General features: G+C 41.5%; 1 protein-coding gene across 3 annotated transcripts in view; it reads left to right on the top strand.

Annotated features, from left to right (window-relative positions):
- Window positions 1-18,501, top strand: part of ANKDD1A (ankyrin repeat and death domain containing 1A) — a 115,886-nt gene that overhangs the window by 68,294 nt on the left and 29,091 nt on the right. For all 3 annotated transcript variants that reach the window (XM_089656665.1, XM_089656667.1, XM_089656666.1), the window contains 2 exons: window positions 4,827-4,925; window positions 12,370-12,468. In XM_089656665.1, the coding sequence (XP_089512791.1) occupies window positions 4,827-4,925; window positions 12,370-12,468 (198 nt within the window). The remainder of the gene's footprint in view (window positions 1-4,826; window positions 4,926-12,369; window positions 12,469-18,501) is intronic.

Here is an 18,501-nt window from a genome sequence, read left to right as displayed (position 1 = left end):
CTTGTAAGAGTAGAGTGGTGGTTGTTTGTCACATCCTCCATGTCTTCCTCCTCATTGGGCACCAAGCAAAGGTCACATGAAAGGCCTACCCCAGGATGGGTTCTTCAGAGCTACGTAGGCACCTTGTACATGGTCTCTCTCTCTCTACTTCGCACACACGGGGTACCTTTGTTTTCACCAATGCCTTAAGACAGGGGTGTCAAACTAAATTTCATGGTGGGCCGCATCAGCATTATGGTTGCCCTCAAAGGGCCAGTTGTATCTGTAAGACTAGATGTCCAGAGCACCCCACCCTCCCTTACATCACAGGGAACCCCCTTACCTTGTGCTTCTGCCAGGAAGAAGCTGGGGGTGGAGCTGGGAAGCACAAATTGCAGGGTCTGGAGGAGGACCAATGGAGGGCTGGAGTCAGCTGCTGGAGTCTACAAGGAGAGACAAGGGGGTGCTGCGCTTACTGCTGAGACAAGGTGGAAACGAGGGGGTATAAAAGCTGCAGGAGAGGTCTGAGGGCCACATGAAATGGGCTTGAGGGCCATATTTGGCCCCCGGGCCTTGTATTTGACACCTGTGCCTTAGGACAAGGCTGAGTTTGCCAATAGGGAATACTTGACTTTAAGGCAGGCCTCTACGTTTAGAGATGAGTGTACACCATGTATACTTGCACCACAACTGTTCTCCAGTTCCTCTCGGGTCCCCATGTAAATGTACATCTTCCCACTGTAGCTTCACCACTGCGCTCCCTCTTCCCCTGCGCCACCGGGACAGACCTGATGGATTCTGATTGGTCAGCACTGTCTGCCTGGACGGACCGGATGGATTCTGATTGGTCAGCACTGTCCATGTGACAAAACTGTGAAGCAGCCCTTAGGGGGTTTAGTTCCACTATAACATAAGGTATAGCTCAACAGTCTTTAAGTCTAGGTTCACACCTATGCAGGTTGTGTTTTTGCACTTGCGTTTTTGATGCGGTTTTCTTTTTTTTGTTTTCTTGTTGCTAGGCAGATTTTAAACGCATCAAAATAATGCTTTTCTGCAGCTTTCCCATTGAAGTCTATAGAACCAAAAGCGCAACATTTTACATTGAAAAAAGCCCCTGACCCAGGGGCGGACTGACAACTCATGGGGCCCCCGGGCAATAGGGGATCATGGGGCCCCTGTGTCCTCACCCACACTCAAAAAAGCCTATGAAAAAGGTACCAGGGGCATCTCATAGGGCCCCCTACTGACCCCGGGCCCTCGGGCAGTGCCCGAGTTTCCAAATGGTCAGTCCGCCCCTGCCCTGACCCTTTCCAAAAACACACCGAGTGAAAATGTGGAGATGTGAACCTGTCCCATAGGAAATCATGTTAAATGACTGTACTGCCTTTCTTCAAAATGCTGCGGAAAACACTTTGGTGTGAACCTGGGGTAAAAGAAACATTTTTTTTAAATTACAAGTAAAAAAATTAAACTTTTCTCATTTCTGACCATCATAAGAACAGAGACTTTGGTTTCTAGGTGTTGATAATATGGAGGAGTAGAAAGGGAGGATAGGTATTTGGAATGGAGTTGGAGGAACTGAAATAGGAGGCCTTCACTTTCTATTTCAAAAAGGGACTTTTAGCCTCACGGTGTGGGAAACCCACGATCTCTGCACGTTTCCCGCACCGTGATCAAAACGCACTACCCTTGTGGTCTGCAGTGGGTGTCAGTGCAATGGTAACGACACCCCAAACGCAGGTTGGATCGCATGGTACAAAACTACCATGAGATCCAGTTGCAGTGCGCTTCCACAAGAAGTTCATACTACTTTGGTGGGATACTGTGCAATTTTAGCCCATTTAGAATGAATGGGCTCCAATCACACTGCACTGAATCGTTTGAGAATTGCAAAGGAACGCGTTGCGCATTCCGGCGCGATTCATAGCTGGTTCATAGCGTGGACCGAGACTTTCTGAATTTACTGATGCTGATCATTTGTTACATAGTTGCATAGCAGGGGCGGACTGAGAACTCATGGGGCCCCCGGGCAATAGGGGATCATGGGGCCCCTGTGTCCTTGCCCAAACTCAAAAAAGCCTATGAATAAGGTTCCAGGGCATCTCATGGGGCCCCCTACTGACCCTGGGCCCTCGGACAGTGCCCGAGTTTCCAAATGGTCAGTCCGCCCCTGTTGCATAGTCATGTTGAAAAAAAGAGACAATTCCATCTTGTTCAACCAGAAGAAAATGTAAAGAAATAGAAACCCTCCATATACACAATCCTATACCTACAAGTCTTCTGGGGGAAGGTAAAAATAAACCTCTATACATCAAGGTCCAATTTGCTCCAGCGGCAGGGCCGGATCTGATCTGGGGGTGCAGGATAAAAAGTCAGAGGGCATAACGAGTCACAACCTGGAAATAACGTCTGACAGGTAATGCAGAGCCATTGCAGGAGGGAACAAGGAACACAAGTATGTATTAGGCTGTCATTAGATTGGAATGATTAAACAGAAGCTGTGGTTCCTTGTGTCCATATCAGATGTCCCCCTTACATCGGGGCCCTCATCGGAGTCTTTCTTTACATCAGCTGTCCAAATCGGAGCGCCTCCTTATGTCAGCTGTTTACATCAGAGTACCTTTTATATCAAATGTCCCCATCAAAGCCCCCTTACATCGTTATTCAACATCAGAGTCCCCCTTGCATCGGTTGCCCCATCAGAGTCCCTCCTTACATCAGTTGTCCCCATCAGAGTGCCCCCTTACATCAGTTGTCCGCATCAGAGTGCCCCCTTACATCAGTTGTCCGCATCAGAGTGCCCCCTTACATCAGTTGTCCGCATCAGAGTGCCCCCTTACATCAGTTGTCCGCATCAGAGTGCCCCCTTACATCAGTTGTCCGCATCAGAGTTCCCCCTTACATCAGTTGTCCCCATCAGAGTGCCCCCTTACATCAGTTGTCCGCATCAGAGTGCCCCCTTACATCAGTTGTCCGCATCAGAGTGCCCCCTTACATCAGTTGTCCCCCATCAGAGTGCCTCCTTACATCAGTTGCCCCCATCAGAGTGCCTCCTTACATCAGTTGTCCCCATCAGAGTGCCTCCTTACATCAGTTGCCCCATCAGAGTCCCCCTTGCATCAGTTGCCCCCATCAGAGTGCCTCCTTACATCAGTTGTCCCAAACAGAGTGCCTCCTTACATCAGTTGCCCCATCAGAGTCCCCCTTGCATCAGTTGTCCCCATCAGAGTGCCCCCTTACATCAGTTTCCCCCATCAGAGTTCCTCCTTACATCAGTTGCCCAATCAGAGTCCCCCTTGCATCAGTTGTCCCCATCAGAGTGCCCCCTTACATCAGTTTCCCCCATCAGAGTTCCTCCTTACATCAGTTGTCCCCATCAGAGTGCCCCCTTACATCAGTTGTCCCCATCAGAGTGCCCTCTTACATCAGTTGCCCCCATTAGAGTGCCCCTTACATCAGCTGCCCCCATCAGAGTGCCCCCTTACATCAGCTGCCCCCATCAGAGTGCCCCCTTACATCAGTTGTCCCCATCAGAGTGCCCCCTTACTCAGTTGTCCCCATCAGAGTGCCCCCTTACTCAGTTGTCCCCATCAGAGTGCCCCCTTACTCAGTTGTCCCCATCAGAGTGCCCCCTTACATCAGTTGCCCCCATCAGAGTGCCCCTTACATCAGTTGTCCCCATCAGAGTGCCCCCTTACATCAGTTGTCCCCATCAGAGTGCCCCCTTACATCAGTTGTCCCCATCAGAGTGCCCCCTTACATCAGTTGTCCCCATCAGAGTGCCCCCTTACATCAGTTGTCCCCATCACAGTGCCCCCTTACATCAGTTGTCCCCATCAGAGTGCCCTCTAACATCAACTGTCCCCATCAGGGGGATTGGGGGTATTTGAGCTAGGAGAGGGGGACTGGGGGGGGGAGTTTGTGCTAGGAGGGGGGACTGGGGGGATGTTAAGAGAGGGGATTGGGGAGGGTTTGTGCTAGGAGAGGGGATTGTGGGGGGGGGGCAGATGTTAGGAGAGGGATTTTTGCTAGGAGAGGGGACTGGGGTGGATTTGTGCTAGGGGAGGGGACTGGGGGGGATATGTGCTAGGGGAGGGGACTGGGGGGATTTTTGCTAGGGGAGGGGACTCGGGGGGGGGGGGGGGGGGGGGAATTTGTGCTAGGGGAGGGGACTGGGGGGGGAGATTTGTGCTAGGAGAGGGGACTGGGGGGGATTTGTGTTGGGATAGAATGGAGATGGAATAGAACCCCTGTCAGATTTTTATAGCAGTCTGTGCCCCCATTAGGGAGATTCACCCTCTATTCATCCTGCTTACCATCATCAGCAAAAGTGAAAGTTAATTTTGGGTTGACACCAGAATAGAAACGGAGGGGACATGTTCTGTTTTCAAATGCCACTTTCTGTATCAGACCCAGTCTGTCTGCACAGTATGGTCACTTGATGACTTGGCACCATCCACAGGCAGCTTAACTCTCCAATAAGAGGTTGAATTGAATGAATGCAATTTTATTTCAGCCAATTGCAAAATAGAGGATGTTTTATTTCCAGTCTTTGGAAGTGTAAGAAGACAATGACTTCCCTAAGCTCTGTCTAATAGTGATGGAAGAGAGAGTCTAGCTAGGACTGAACTAACTAGCACTAATGTGACGGGTGACGGTCAGGCATGGAGGCGTGTAGCTAGAGAAGTAGAGAGACTCCCACCGACCAGAAGGGAGATCACGGCGTGGCACTCTTCAGGGGGTATGACAAGCTGGAGTCCATCTATGGCAGACATTTTTTGAGTTCTCTGACCTCTATGGTGGTGGAGATGTGGTCAGATGACGTCTTTTGTTGTCTTTCCGTACAGTTTGGAAGAACCGCATTTCACCTGGCGGCTGAACATGGCCAGACAGAGGTGGTGGAGTTCCTGATCGGATCTGGGTGTCAGCACAGCCTGAAGGACAAGGTACTGTCGGTGGTCCCCCCTGATAGTGACGTGACATCCCTGTTCTCCAAAAATCATCCGTGACTTAAAGCGACAGCAACGTCATTTACTGCAAACATAATAGCTGGCAATAATGGAGCCTTCCAGGGCAGCGCTATCAGGGATCCCCCCGGCGCTTCCATCGTTCCTGGTGTTCCTTCTGGCTTTCGGATTTCAGGTTTCAGCTGCTTGAATGGCCAGGCTGCGGTGATGTCACTCAAGTCACACCAGGCACAGAGAGCACGGGCCGTAAATGTGGTCTGAGCTGCGCATGTGCGGCTTCGATCACATTACCTGCTGCCAGGCGGGGGGGGGGGGTCATTTATGGCAGAAGAGGCCACTAGGTCGCCCGTCAGCAAATTTTACATTCCAAGACTTTACCACTTACCGGCCCTCTAATCCAATGTTCATGGTATTGTTCCTCAGGCCCCTTCCACACGGGCGCTCCGGATTTTTCGTCAGTTCCAAGAAAAAAACGGATCAGTTCACATCCGTTTACGTCAGTTTTTCAACCCTTTCTGTTTGTTTACATAATTTTTTGTATGTTTACATCCATTTTTTGTCCGTTTACATCATTTTCCATAGGCTTATATCTGTTTTTTATACGTTTACATCCTTTTTTCAATTTAGATCTTTTTGTCCATTTACATCTGTTTTTCGTCCGTTTAAATCCATTTTCCTCCATTCAAATCCATTTTCATCCATTCACATCCGTTTTTTTGTCTGTTTACATCTGTTTTCTGTCCGTTTTTCATTCTTTTTTTGTCCATTTAAATGCTTTTGTCAGTTTATGTTCATTTTTGTCCGTTTATATCCGTTTTTGTCTGTTTACATAATTTTTTGTACATACTTTTTTTGTACGTTTACATACATTTTTTGTCCATTTACATCAGTTTTAGTCCATTTACATCTGTTTTTCATCTGTCTACATCCATATTCATTTGTTTACATCAGTTTTTGTCTGTTTACATCTGTTTTTGTCCATTTAAATCCATTTTTTGTCCATTTACATTATTTTTGTGTCCGTTTACATCATTTTCCATAGGCTTACATCCGTTTTTCATACGTTTACATCCATTTTTTCTATTTAGATCTTTTTGTCTTATTTACATCTGTTTTTTGTCCATTCGCATCCGTTTTTTTTCATCTGTTTTCTCTCCGTTTTACATCGTTTTTTCATCCATTTTATGTCCATTTTTGTCCGTTTACATCAGTTTTTGTCCATTTACATTCATTTTCACCTGTTTACATCAGTTTTTGTCTGTTTATATCAGTTTTTGTCCGTTTACATTCATTTTCATCTGTTTACATCAGTTTTTGTCTGTTTATATCAGTTTTTGTCCGTTTAAATCTATTTTTGTCCATTTACATAATTTTTTTGTCCGTTAACATCATTTTCCATAGGCTTATATCCGTTTTTCGTACGTTTACATCCATTTTCCCATTTAGATTTTTTTTGTCCCTTTACATCTGGTTTTCGCCCATTTTAAATCCATTTTCGTCCACTCGCATCCCTTTTTTTGGCAGTTTACATCTGTTTTCTGTCTGTTTTTCAGCTGTTTTTTGTCCGTTTACATCTGTTTTTGTCAGTTTATATCCATTTTTGTCCGTTTACATCAATTTTTTGTCTATTTACATCCATTTTTCATCTGCATCCATTTTTTTCATCAGTTTACATCTGTTTTTTGTCAGTTTATATCCATTTTCGTACGTTTACATCCATTTTTTGTGCGTTTACATCCGTTTTTTCATTTACATCTATTTTTTTGTCTGTTTACATCATTTTTCGTATGTTTACATCCATTTTTTGTCCATTTACATAAGTTTTAGTCTGTTTACATGAATTTTTCGTCTGTCTACATCCATTTGTCATCTGTTTACATCAGTTTTTGTCTATTTACATCCGTTTTTGTCAGTTTAAATTCATTTTCGTCCGTTTACATCCTTTTTTCTGTCTGTTTTTCATCCGTCTACGTCTGGTTTTTTGTCCATGTACATCCGTTTTTCATCCGTTCCATTTTTATTAATGGAAGAGAAATAGGGTTTTCTTTCGTTCAAAAAATGGATGTTAACAGATGCGGATATTAACGGATGTAAACAGATGATCATCCGTTTACATCCGCTAGTCCATAGATATACATGGGGGTCCATTTTTCATCCGTAAACAGACAGATAAAAAACGGACATATGGAATGCCGTACTGTGTTTTTCTAACTTTTTGTAACATTTTCTGGGAGCTCACAAAACTCCTTTTTCCCCATCACTGTGGTCCTGTACACGGCTCTATGCACCGTACAGATGCCATAATTCATTGTACTTCTCAGGAGGGAGCAAGAGGAGGGTGGCTACGTTCCTATATAGAGAGACAATGGAGAACGAAGGTAGCCACCCTCTAACAGGAAGTCAGGTCACAGGAGCACAAATAATGGAATTCAGCAATTTGGAAGAGCCAGAGATCAATAGAAGGGACTTTTTGACTTAAAATGAAATTAAACTGTATTGGAGCACCACAAACGAGACATGAGCGTTTTGTTCTGAATTTGAATTCGGACAAATTTTTCATCATTCTGATATTCCGATGTCTCAGAATTTCCAAATTACAATAGTAAGGAATCCAAACTCAAAAAACAAAATTAGGATGAAATTTTAAGCGACTTTGAATCTAATTTTAATTGAATTCAAATTGAAGTCAAATCGACTTTAAATATGAAAAGAATAGAATGGAGCATAAAATAATAAAATAGAATGGATTGGAATAGAAAAAAAATAGAATAGACACTAAAAGAACAGAATAGAAAAGAAAAAAACAATAGAATATAACTGTCTTCTGAAATTAAGATTTCAAATAGAATAAATTGGAATTCGAATAGAATAGAAAATAATAGGATAGAATAGCGAAGAATAAAACAGAAAAGAGGAGAATAGAAAAGAATAGAATAGAAAAAACAATAGGATAGAGTAAAATAGATTATAACTGTCTTCTGAAATTCGAATTTCGAATAGAATAAATTTGAATAGAATAGCATAGAATATAAAAACAATAGAATAAAATAGAATATAACTTTTTTGAATTTCAAATCGAATACATTTGAATAGAATAGATTAGAATAGAAAATAAAAGGACAAAATAGAAAAGTATAGAATAAAATAGAATATAACTGTCTTCCGAAATTCAAATTTTGAACAGAATATATTTGATTTTGCACAGATAAGAATAGAAAATAATAGAATAAAATAGAATATTACCATCTTCTGAAATTATAATTTCGAATAGAATAAATTAGACTCCAAATAAAATAGATTAGAATAGAAAATCATAGACTAAGAAAGAATAGAGTAAAAAATAATAGAATAGAAAAAACTATAGAATAGAGTAAAATAGAATATAACTGTTTTTTGAATTTCAAATAGAATACATTTGAATGGAATAGAAAAGCCAATATAATAAAATAGAATATAACTGTCTTTCGAAATTCAAATTTTGAACAGAATAAATTTGAGTTTGGACAGATTAGAATAGAATAAAAAAGAAAACAAAATAAGAGAATAGAAAATAATAGAATAGAAAAAACAAAATAGAATAGAATAAAATAGAATATTACCATCTTCCAAAATTTGAAATTTGAATAGAATAAATTAGACTCCGAATAGAATAGAAAATAATAGAATAGAAAAAAAAACAATAGAATATAGTAAAATAGAATATAACTGTTTTTTTAATTTCAAATAGAATACATTTGAATAGAAAAGAATAGGATAGATTAAAAAAAACAATATAATAAAATAGAAAGAATATAATTGTCTTCCGAAATTCAAATTTCGAACAGAATAAATTTGAATTTGAACAGATTAGAATAGAATAAAAAAGAAAATAGAATAGAACAAAATAGAATATTACCATCTTCCAAAGTTGGAATTTCGAATAGAATAAATTAGACTCTGAATAGAATAGATTAGAATAGCAAAGAATAGAATCAAAAATAATTGAATAGAAAAAAAAGAATAGAGTAAAATAGAATATAACTGTTTTTTTTAATTTCAAATTAAATACATTTGAATAGAATAGAAAAAGCAATATAATAAAATAGAATATAACTGTCTTCCTAAATTCTAATTTCGAACAGAATAAATTTGACTTTTAACAGATTAGAATAGAAAAGAATAGAATAAAAATGAATACAAGATGAAAGAATAGAAAAGAATAGAATAGAAAAAACAATAACGTATAATAGAATAAAATAGAAAGATTATTACCATCTTCTGAACTTTGAATTTCAAATAGAATAAATTTGAATTTGAATGGCAATTCGAATTTGGTCGAATTAAATTCGAATAGAGTCGAAATTGAAAACGAAAAGAATTCTGAAAGCAAATTAAATGACGTAAATGAAACAAAATTATTAAAGTAACAAAAAAAATGTTTTCGTCCTGCACATGTCCACCACAAACAGAAAACGTGATTTTTATTCATTTTTAATATTCAAAGCAAACTCCCCCATCCACCCGTGTCTCCATGATTGATTTTGCTGAGAAATCCCTTTCAAAGTGCTTTCTTAACCACTTCCCGTCCGGCCGTTGTATATAAGCAGCAGGGCGGTGGCACTCCAGGGGCGGGTTGCCGCTCATAAACTGCACCCGCCATTTTGGACTGAGCGCGCAGCACCGCGATCCGATGCCCACTGTGTCCTCTGGACACAGTGGAACACCGATCGTCGGACGGAACCTCTGATTGGCCAATCAGTGATCACATGCAGAGTAGTAAGCAAGATGTCACTTCTGACATCATTGCTTACTATTAGTGAAATCTGTGGATGATCACAGAGGTCACATAGTACAGGGCTATTCACAACAGCCTTGTACCATGTGACAAGCTGTGACCAATCACAGCTCTCACAGTATTTCTCAATGGCTGCAAGAATGCAGCCAGAGAGAAGGAGAAATGATTGCTTGTACAGCCTTTATGGGCGTAAAAGCAATCCGTGTAAAAAAAAAAAAAAAAAAAAAACCTTCATCACCCCCCACAAGTAGTACAGTGTCACCATGGTGACACTGTACTGCTAGGGTGACAGTATGTAAAAAGAAAACCATAAATAATAATATAAAAAAATAAAAAATGTAAAAAAAAATGTTTTAAATTATAATTTTGGTTATAAACTAATTTGGGTTTTTTTTTTTTTACTAATAAGATAACTGAATACATTTTGGCCAAGATTTAGGATGAAATATTATTTATTTGCCAAATTTTATAAGAAAAACACTTTTTTTAAAAAAATTTTTGGACTTTTTCATTTATATAGCAAAAAAAAATAAAAATCCCAGCGGTGAATAAATACCACCAAAATAAAGTTTTATCTGTCTCAAAAAAAATGCTAAAAAATTCATATGGGTACAGTGTTGCATGACCGCGCAATTGTCATTCAAAGTGCGACAGTGGTGAAAGCTGAAAATTGGCCTGGGCAGGAAGGGGGTAAAAGTGGTTAACAAAATAATGCATGGAGACGGGGAACACAAATGGTGGAAGGTCTGGGGGGGGATAAAGCAGATGAAGAGCGACTTCAGGAACTTCACATGTCCAGTGTGGAGGAAAGAAGGGAAAGGGGAGACATGATGGAAACCTTTAAATACATCAAGGGGGTGAATACTGTTCAGGAGGGAAGTGTTTTCAACACGAAATCAAAATCAAGAACACGGGGACCTCCAACTGACTGGAGGAAAGTTCAGAACTACAGAAAGTACTAATTTACTGAAAGAGTAGTAGATGCCGGGAATAAACCTCCAGCAGAGGTAGTGAGCCAGACAACAGTAAATAGCTTCAATCATTCCTGGGACAATCATAGATCTAGACCAGTGGTCTCCAAACTGTGGCCCTTTGCTTGCCTTTATTCAGCCCTTGGGACACTATTAATTCACGGACACCATCGAAGGGGCACTATTCCTCCTAATGACACCAACAATGGGGTACAGTTCCTCCCAATGCCACCAACAATGGAGCCCAATGATGCGCCAAAAATTCCTACACAATGGTGCCAACGATGGGGCACAGTTCCTCCCAATGATACCAACAATGGGGTCTAATGACACCAATGATGGGGCAAGATTCCTACCCAATGATACCAACAATGGGGACCAATGACAACAATGATAAGGCACAATTCCTCCCAATGACACCAGTGATGAGCCACAATGCCTGCCAATGACACCAAAAATGGGGCCACAATTCCTGCTAAGGACTCCAGTTATAGGGCACAGTTCCTCCCAATGACACCAACAATAGGGCCCAATGACATCAATGATAGGACACAATTCCTACCAATGACAACAACAATGGGACAGAGTTCCTCCTAATGATACCAACAATGGGGCCTATTGAAACCAATGATGGGGCAAATATCCTACACAATGGGGCACAGTTCCTCCCAATGACACCAACAATGGGGACCAATGACAACAATGATAAAGCACAATTCCTCCCAATGACACCAGTGATGAGGCACAATGCCTCAAATGACACCAACAATGGGGCGCAATTCCTGCTAAGGACTCCAGTTATAGGGCACCGTTCCTACCAATGACACCAACAATAGGGCCCAATGACACCAATGATGGAGCACAGTTCCTACCAATGACAACAACAATGGGGCAGAGTTCCTTCTAATGATACCAACAATGGGGCCCAGTGAGACCAACGGTGGGGCATAATGCCTACCAATGTCACCAATAATCGGGCACAGTTCCACTCACTGACACCAAAGATGGGGCGTTATTTACTCCAACTGATGCAGGAACATTTTCTACCTTCGATGGCCCCCGTAAAGTCTGAAGGACAGTAAACTGGCCCCTTGTCTTGAAAGTTTGGAGACCCCTGATCTAGACAAAAAAAAGTAATAAAAAAACCCACAAAAAACCCCCCCGACAAATCAAACAAAAAACCCCCCACAAATCAAACAAAAAAACCCCCACAAATCACACAAAAAACCCCCCACAAATCAAACAAAAAAACCCCCACAAATCAAACAAAAAACCCCCCACAAATCACACAAAAAACCCACAAATAAACAAAAAAAACCCCACAAAAAACAAAAAGAAACCAACCTTCTCCCCCCAAAAAAACACAAAAAAACGAACAGACAAAAAACAACCCTCCCCCTCCCAAAAAAATACCCAAAAAACCAGCAGACTCGATGGACCACTCGGTCTTTTCCTGCCGTCACTTTTCGATGTCTCTATGGATGGATGGGGGGGGGTTTGCTGTGAATTTTCGGTGTTTTTTGGTTTGTGGTGCTCACGTACAGTCAGCTCCTCCCTTTAATAAACTGATAGGACTGAGTTCTTGGACTGGAGGCCATGCAGCACTACCCTACTACATAATCATTTTTCCATTGGCTTCCTTGTGGTGTCACTGTGATCATATCTCTCTGAATTTCAGGAGGACAACACGGCTCTCCATCTGGCAGCTAAGAATGGCCACGCGGACGTCCTGCAGAAAATTGTGGAAACCGGAGTGGAGCTGAATGACACCAATCTGGTATGTGAACTCTGCGTGTTCAGAGCCATTCATTCATCTTCTCATCAAATCCCATGTCACCCATAGGCAAGCACTACACAGCAAAGCAGAAGGGCGCCCCTGGAGGCTGCATTCATTATTTGCCCAAAGCTGGATCAGTCCCTAGGGGCAACAACCTGCGGCATAGTACACACCGGCCCTTCCAGGCTTTCATTTCTGCTCTGTTCTGCTGTGATGCATTTTATTGGTTCATTAAGTATATTGGGTGAGGCAAGCTTTTGAGCCTAGTGTGCCGAAAAATGTTTGTAAAAAAATTAGGAGTGTCAGATATAGAAAACAAAATGTCTACTTCACATTTTCAATTAAAAATAAAAGAATATTACATACATAGTACATTTGGTGCTATAAACTAGATTGTGCAATAATAACCCCCAGCATAGTGTCAATGACACCAATAATAACCCCCAGCATAGTGTCAATGACACCAATAATAACCCCCAGCATAGTGTCAATGACGCCAGTAATAATCCCCAGCATAGTGTCAATGACGCCAGTAATAACCCCCAGCATAGTGTCAATGACGCCAGTAATAACCCCCAGCATAGTGTCAATGACGCCAGTAATAACCCCCAGCATAGTGTCAATGACGCAAATAACAAACCCCATTACTGGTGTCAGTGACTGCAATAATAACCCCCAAAATTGATGTCAGTGACTGCAATAATAACCCCCAACATTGGTGTCAATGAGTGAAAAATGACCCTCAACATTGGTATCAGTGACTGCAATAACAACTCCTAACATTGGTGTCAGTGACTGCAATAATAACCCCCAACATTGGTGTCAATGACGCCAATAACAAACCCCAGCACTGGTGTCAGTGACTGCATTAATAACCCCCAAAATTGATGTCAGTGACTGCAATAATAACCCCCAACATTGGTGTCAATGAGTGAAAAATGACCCTCAACATTGGTGTCAGTGACTGCAATAATAACTCCCAACATTGGTGTCAGGGACTTCAATAATAACTTCCAACCTTGGTGTCAGTGACTGCAATAATAACTCCCAACATTAGTGTCAGTGACTGCAATAATGACCCCCAGCTTTGGTGTCAGTGATTGCAATAATAACCCCCAACATTACTGTCAGTGACTGCAATAATAACCCCGGCACTGGTGTCAGTGACTGCAATAATAACCCCCAACATTGGTGTCAGTAACTGCTAAATGAACCCCCAACATTGGTGTCAGTGACTGCAATAATAACCCCCAAGATTGGTGTCAGTGACTGCAAAAATAACCCCCAAGATTGGTGTCAGTGACTGCAATAATAACCCCCAACATTGGTGTCAGTGACTGCAATAATAACCCCCAACATTGGTGTCAGTGACTGCAATAATAACCCCCAACATTGGTGTCATAGGCGGTTCACACTCTGCAGTGCAGGACACAGAAGAATCACACCACGTCCCTGTGCGAATGACATGTAAATGTCCTTGTGGTGTGATCTGAGCCATACACTTTGTGTTAGAACACCCATGCGATGCGATTTCTGGCAATCGCACCGTGTTTTGCAATCTGTTTCAGGGTGTCATTAATTTATTAACACCCGCACCAGATCGCATGAGCGTGAGGCGATTGCAGTGCGGTGTGGGAAACGCACAGGATTAGCAGCGTTTCCCGCACCGCATTGGTGTGAACCCGGGCTCAGGATTATATAACTGTATCCCATACATTGCTGGTGAAGGGGAGGGGCCAACATGACTTGTGGCGTCTTTTATGTATACTTGTTATACTTCCATCTCTACTTGTAGACAAATGTTTCTTCTGCAAATTCTAAAATGCTGCAATTAACTTCCCTATAGGGTTCTGCACAAGTCTTGTGTGCAGGGGCGGACTGACCATTCGAGAACTCGGGCACTGCCCAAGGGCCCGGGGTCAGTAGGGGGTCCCATGAGATGCCCCTGCTACCTTTCACAGGCTTTTTTGGGTGTGGTTTGAGTGTGGGCAAGGACACGGGCCCCATGATCCCTTATTGCCCGGGGGCCCCATGAGTTGTCAGTCCGCCCCTGCTTGTGTGTTCATAAATTATCAAATCTCGTTTAAACATTTCCCTCCTGTACACCCCTTATGGGGGGAGGATCCTCTGCTGATCAGGGCGGAGTCTGTGTCATGTGAAAGTGGCTTTACTGACAGCATCTGCAGATGGACACTCAGCCTTCTGTAGATGGAAGAAAAAGAGTAGATACAAAAGTAGCAATGTTACTGTCTTATGTCTAAACAATGTAACTTTGTATCTCTCTATCCCCCACCTGAACAATGTTTATAAACAATGTAACTTTCTTTCTCTCTATCCTCTGTCGTATCTCTCTATCCCCCACCTGAACAATGTTTCTAAACAATGTTACTTTGTATCTTTCTGTCTCCCATCTAAGCAATGTTTATAAACAATGTTACTTTGTATGTCTTTATTCCCTGTCGTATCTCTCTATGCCCCACCTGAACAATATTTATAAACATTGTAACTTTGTATCTCTCTATGTCCCGTCTGATCAATGTTTATAAACAGTGTTACTTTGTATCTCTGTATCTCCCGTCTGAACAATGTTTCTAAACAATTTTACTTTGTATCTATCTCCCGTCTGAACACGGTTTATAAACAGTGTTACTTTGTATCTCTCTATCCCTGTCTGAACAATGTTTATAAACAATGTTACTTTGTATCTATGTCCCGTCTGAACGATGTTTATAAACAATGTTACTTTGTATACATCTCCCGTCTGAACAATGTTTATAAACAATGTTAATTTGTGTTTCTCTATCCCCCGTCTGAACAATGTTTATAAACAATGTTACTTGTATTTCTATTTCCCGTCTGAACAATGTTTATAAACAATGTTACTTTATATATATCTTTATCCCATCTTATCTCTCTATCCCCCACCTGAACAATGTTTAAAAACATTGTAACTTTGTATCTATCTCACGCCTGATCAATGTTTATAAACAATGTTACTTTGTATCTATCTCCCGTCTGAACAATGTTTCTAAACAGTGTTACTTGTATCTCTCCATTTCCCATCTGAGCAATGTTTATAAACAATGTTACTTTGTATCTCTTTATTCCCTGTCATATCTCTCTTTCCCCCACCTGAACAATATTTATAAACATTGTAACTTTGTATCTCTCTATGTCCCGTCTGAACAATGTTTCTAAACAATGTTACTTTGTATCTCTCGATCTCCCGTCTGAACAATGTTTATAAACAATGTTACTTTGTATCTCATTATCTCCTGTCTGATCAATGTTTATAAACAATGTAATCCAAGAAAAAAACAAAAAATGTACCAACACATTTTCTAAAAAGATGTATTACACTAATTTAAAGGACAAAACAAATATCCATTAAAACCAATATACAGTCATCAGTCATATATACAAACATTGTTCCACATAGACATAATGTTCTTTTAATTCCAATATTAAAAAAAAACTCAATGCGTTTCGCATATGTGCTTCCTCAGAACCTTCATTCAGAGTTGTTTTAACCTCTTCCTGTCCGGCCCATGCCAATAAACGGCCAGACAAGAGCACTGCTGATGCGGGGGAATGTTTCTAAACGTCCCCCCGCATCCATTGCCTCTGCACGCTCCTTGGGAGCGCACAGCACTGTGATCTGTGCCCGCTACATCCGGTGGACACAGATTGCTGTATGGGACCTCTGTGTGAGGTCCCAATTCATGTGATCCCTGATTGGCCAATCAGTGACCACAGTAAATAAGATGTCATTTCCTGACATTGTTTTCTACTAGTGAAATCTGTGAATGATCACCAAGATCACATGTTACAGGGCTATTCACAACAGCTTTATACCATGTGACAAGCTGTGACCAATCACAGCTCTCACAGTATTTCTCAATGGCTGCAGGAATGCAGCCAGAGAGAAGGAGAAATTATTACTCCTATATGGATGTCTTCCAAGTCACACCTAAAATAGCACTGGCATGCGACTTAAAGTGAAGTCACACAGTTTCAAAGTCGGATTTGGTGTGAACCTGGGCATCTCCTCTCTGAACAATGTTTGCAAACATTGTTACTCTCTATTAACCACTTTCCTGCCACCCTATAGCAGAAATACTGCTACGCAGCAGCAGGGATGCGCAAAAGCACGTATATGTCAGTGATTTTGCAGTTCTGGGTAGGGGGTGCGCGCTCCCTACCCGCGCCGCCATTGGCGACCTCAACTGTCAATCACCGGCACTGATCACTGTATTGGTGTCACTAGGGATGTCATTGACAGTTCTCCCCCCCAGTGTCAGAATGCCTGCCGCATTCCCGCAATAAGTCGCTGATCGCCGCCATTACTAGTATAAAAAAATTCCAGTATCTATACCGCCATTTGTAAACGCTATAACTTTGACGTAAACCAATTAATTTACACGTATCAGGATTTTTTTGAGCAAAGACATGGAGCAGAATACACTTTCGCCTAAATTTATGACAAAATTTATTTATTTTTATTTTTTTTCTGGACATGTTTAATAGCAAAAAGTCAAAATATTTTTTTTTTTTCTCAAAATTGTTGGTCTTTTGTTTTTATAGTGCAAAAATTAGAAATGCACAGACAAGCAAATACCACTGAAAGAAAGCTCAATTCCTGGGAGAAAAAAGACGCAAATTTCATTTGGGTGCAGCGTTGCATGACCGCGCAATTGTCAGTTAAAGTAACGCAGCGCCGTAACGCAAAAAATGGCCTGGTCAGGAAGGGGGAGGGGGTAAATCCTCTGGAGGGCGAGGGGTTAAGTGGGTTGACAAACTCTGAGCCAAACAGTTCTTTTGACAGCTGGGGCTGCTGTATGTATGCTTCGTATCCATAGCTGAGTATTGTAGATTTGTGGAAATTGAGAGGGGGGAGGGGCATGGCAGAGGGATATGCTGCACATGTCCTGTGTGCTATGGTGCGTTTTTTTTCTTTTTTGGACAAGAGTAGCACGTTCAGTGTTAACTGATCGCTGTCCCATAATACATTGTTTCGGATATTGTTCAACAATATCTAATGACAAAGCCAAGCCATGGAATGCTTCTATAGAGGTAGTATGAAGACATGGCTGGCAGACCTCTAAGTGGAAAAACCTGTCTATGAATAGAACCTCCATTGTGTTAGATGACAGGTCCGTGATGATGTGCTGCAGTCAGTATTGTGTAATGCGCAGAGCCTTTTGCAGTTTCTGAAATGATTCTATTATGAGATCATAGACTTAATAATGGCACACAATGCCAGGCTGCAGTCTCTAAAGCTTGCCAAATCCTTTCTTGTGTAAAAGAGGCGTAGACACCAGAGAGAGAGAGATACATCATCTGTACAAATCATAAGTAACCCCTCATCTGGAATATGCAGTTCAGTTTTCAGTTCTGGGCTCTGGTTTACAAAAATGTTATCAGGGAACTGGAGAAAGTACAGAGAAGGGCAACCAAACTGATAAAAGGAATGGAGGAGCTCAGCTATGAGGAAAGATTAGAGGAACTGAATTTATTCTCTCTCGAGAAGAGGAGATTAAGGGGGGATATGATCTCCATGTATAATACATAAGGGGGGATATGATCTCCATGTATAATACATAAGGGGGGATATGATCTCCATGTATAATACATAAGGGGGGGATATGATCTCCATGTATAATACATAAGGGGGGGATATGATCTCCATGTATAATACATAAGGGGGGATATGATCTCCATGTATAATACATACGGGGGGATATGATCTCCATGTATAATAAATAAGGGGGGATATGATCTCCATGTATAATACATAAGGGGGATATGATCTCCATGTATAATACATAAGGGGGATATGATCTCCATGTATAATACATAAGGGGGGATATGATCTCCATGTATAATACATAAGGGGGGATATGATCTCCATGTATAATACATAAGGGGGATATGATCTCCATGTATAATACATAAGGGGGGGGTATGATCTCCATGTATAATACATAAGGGGGATATGATCTCCATGTATAATACATAAGGGGGGATATGATC

The sequence above is a fragment of the Staurois parvus genome, unplaced genomic scaffold (assembly GCF_062004578.1).
Source record: "Staurois parvus isolate SC_StPar_1 unplaced genomic scaffold, SC_StPar_1.0 ptg000927l, whole genome shotgun sequence".
Lineage (NCBI taxonomy): Eukaryota > Metazoa > Chordata > Amphibia > Anura > Ranidae > Staurois > Staurois parvus.
The sequence above is the reverse complement of the archived record's forward strand: the minus strand, read 5'-3'. Positions and strand labels throughout refer to the sequence as shown.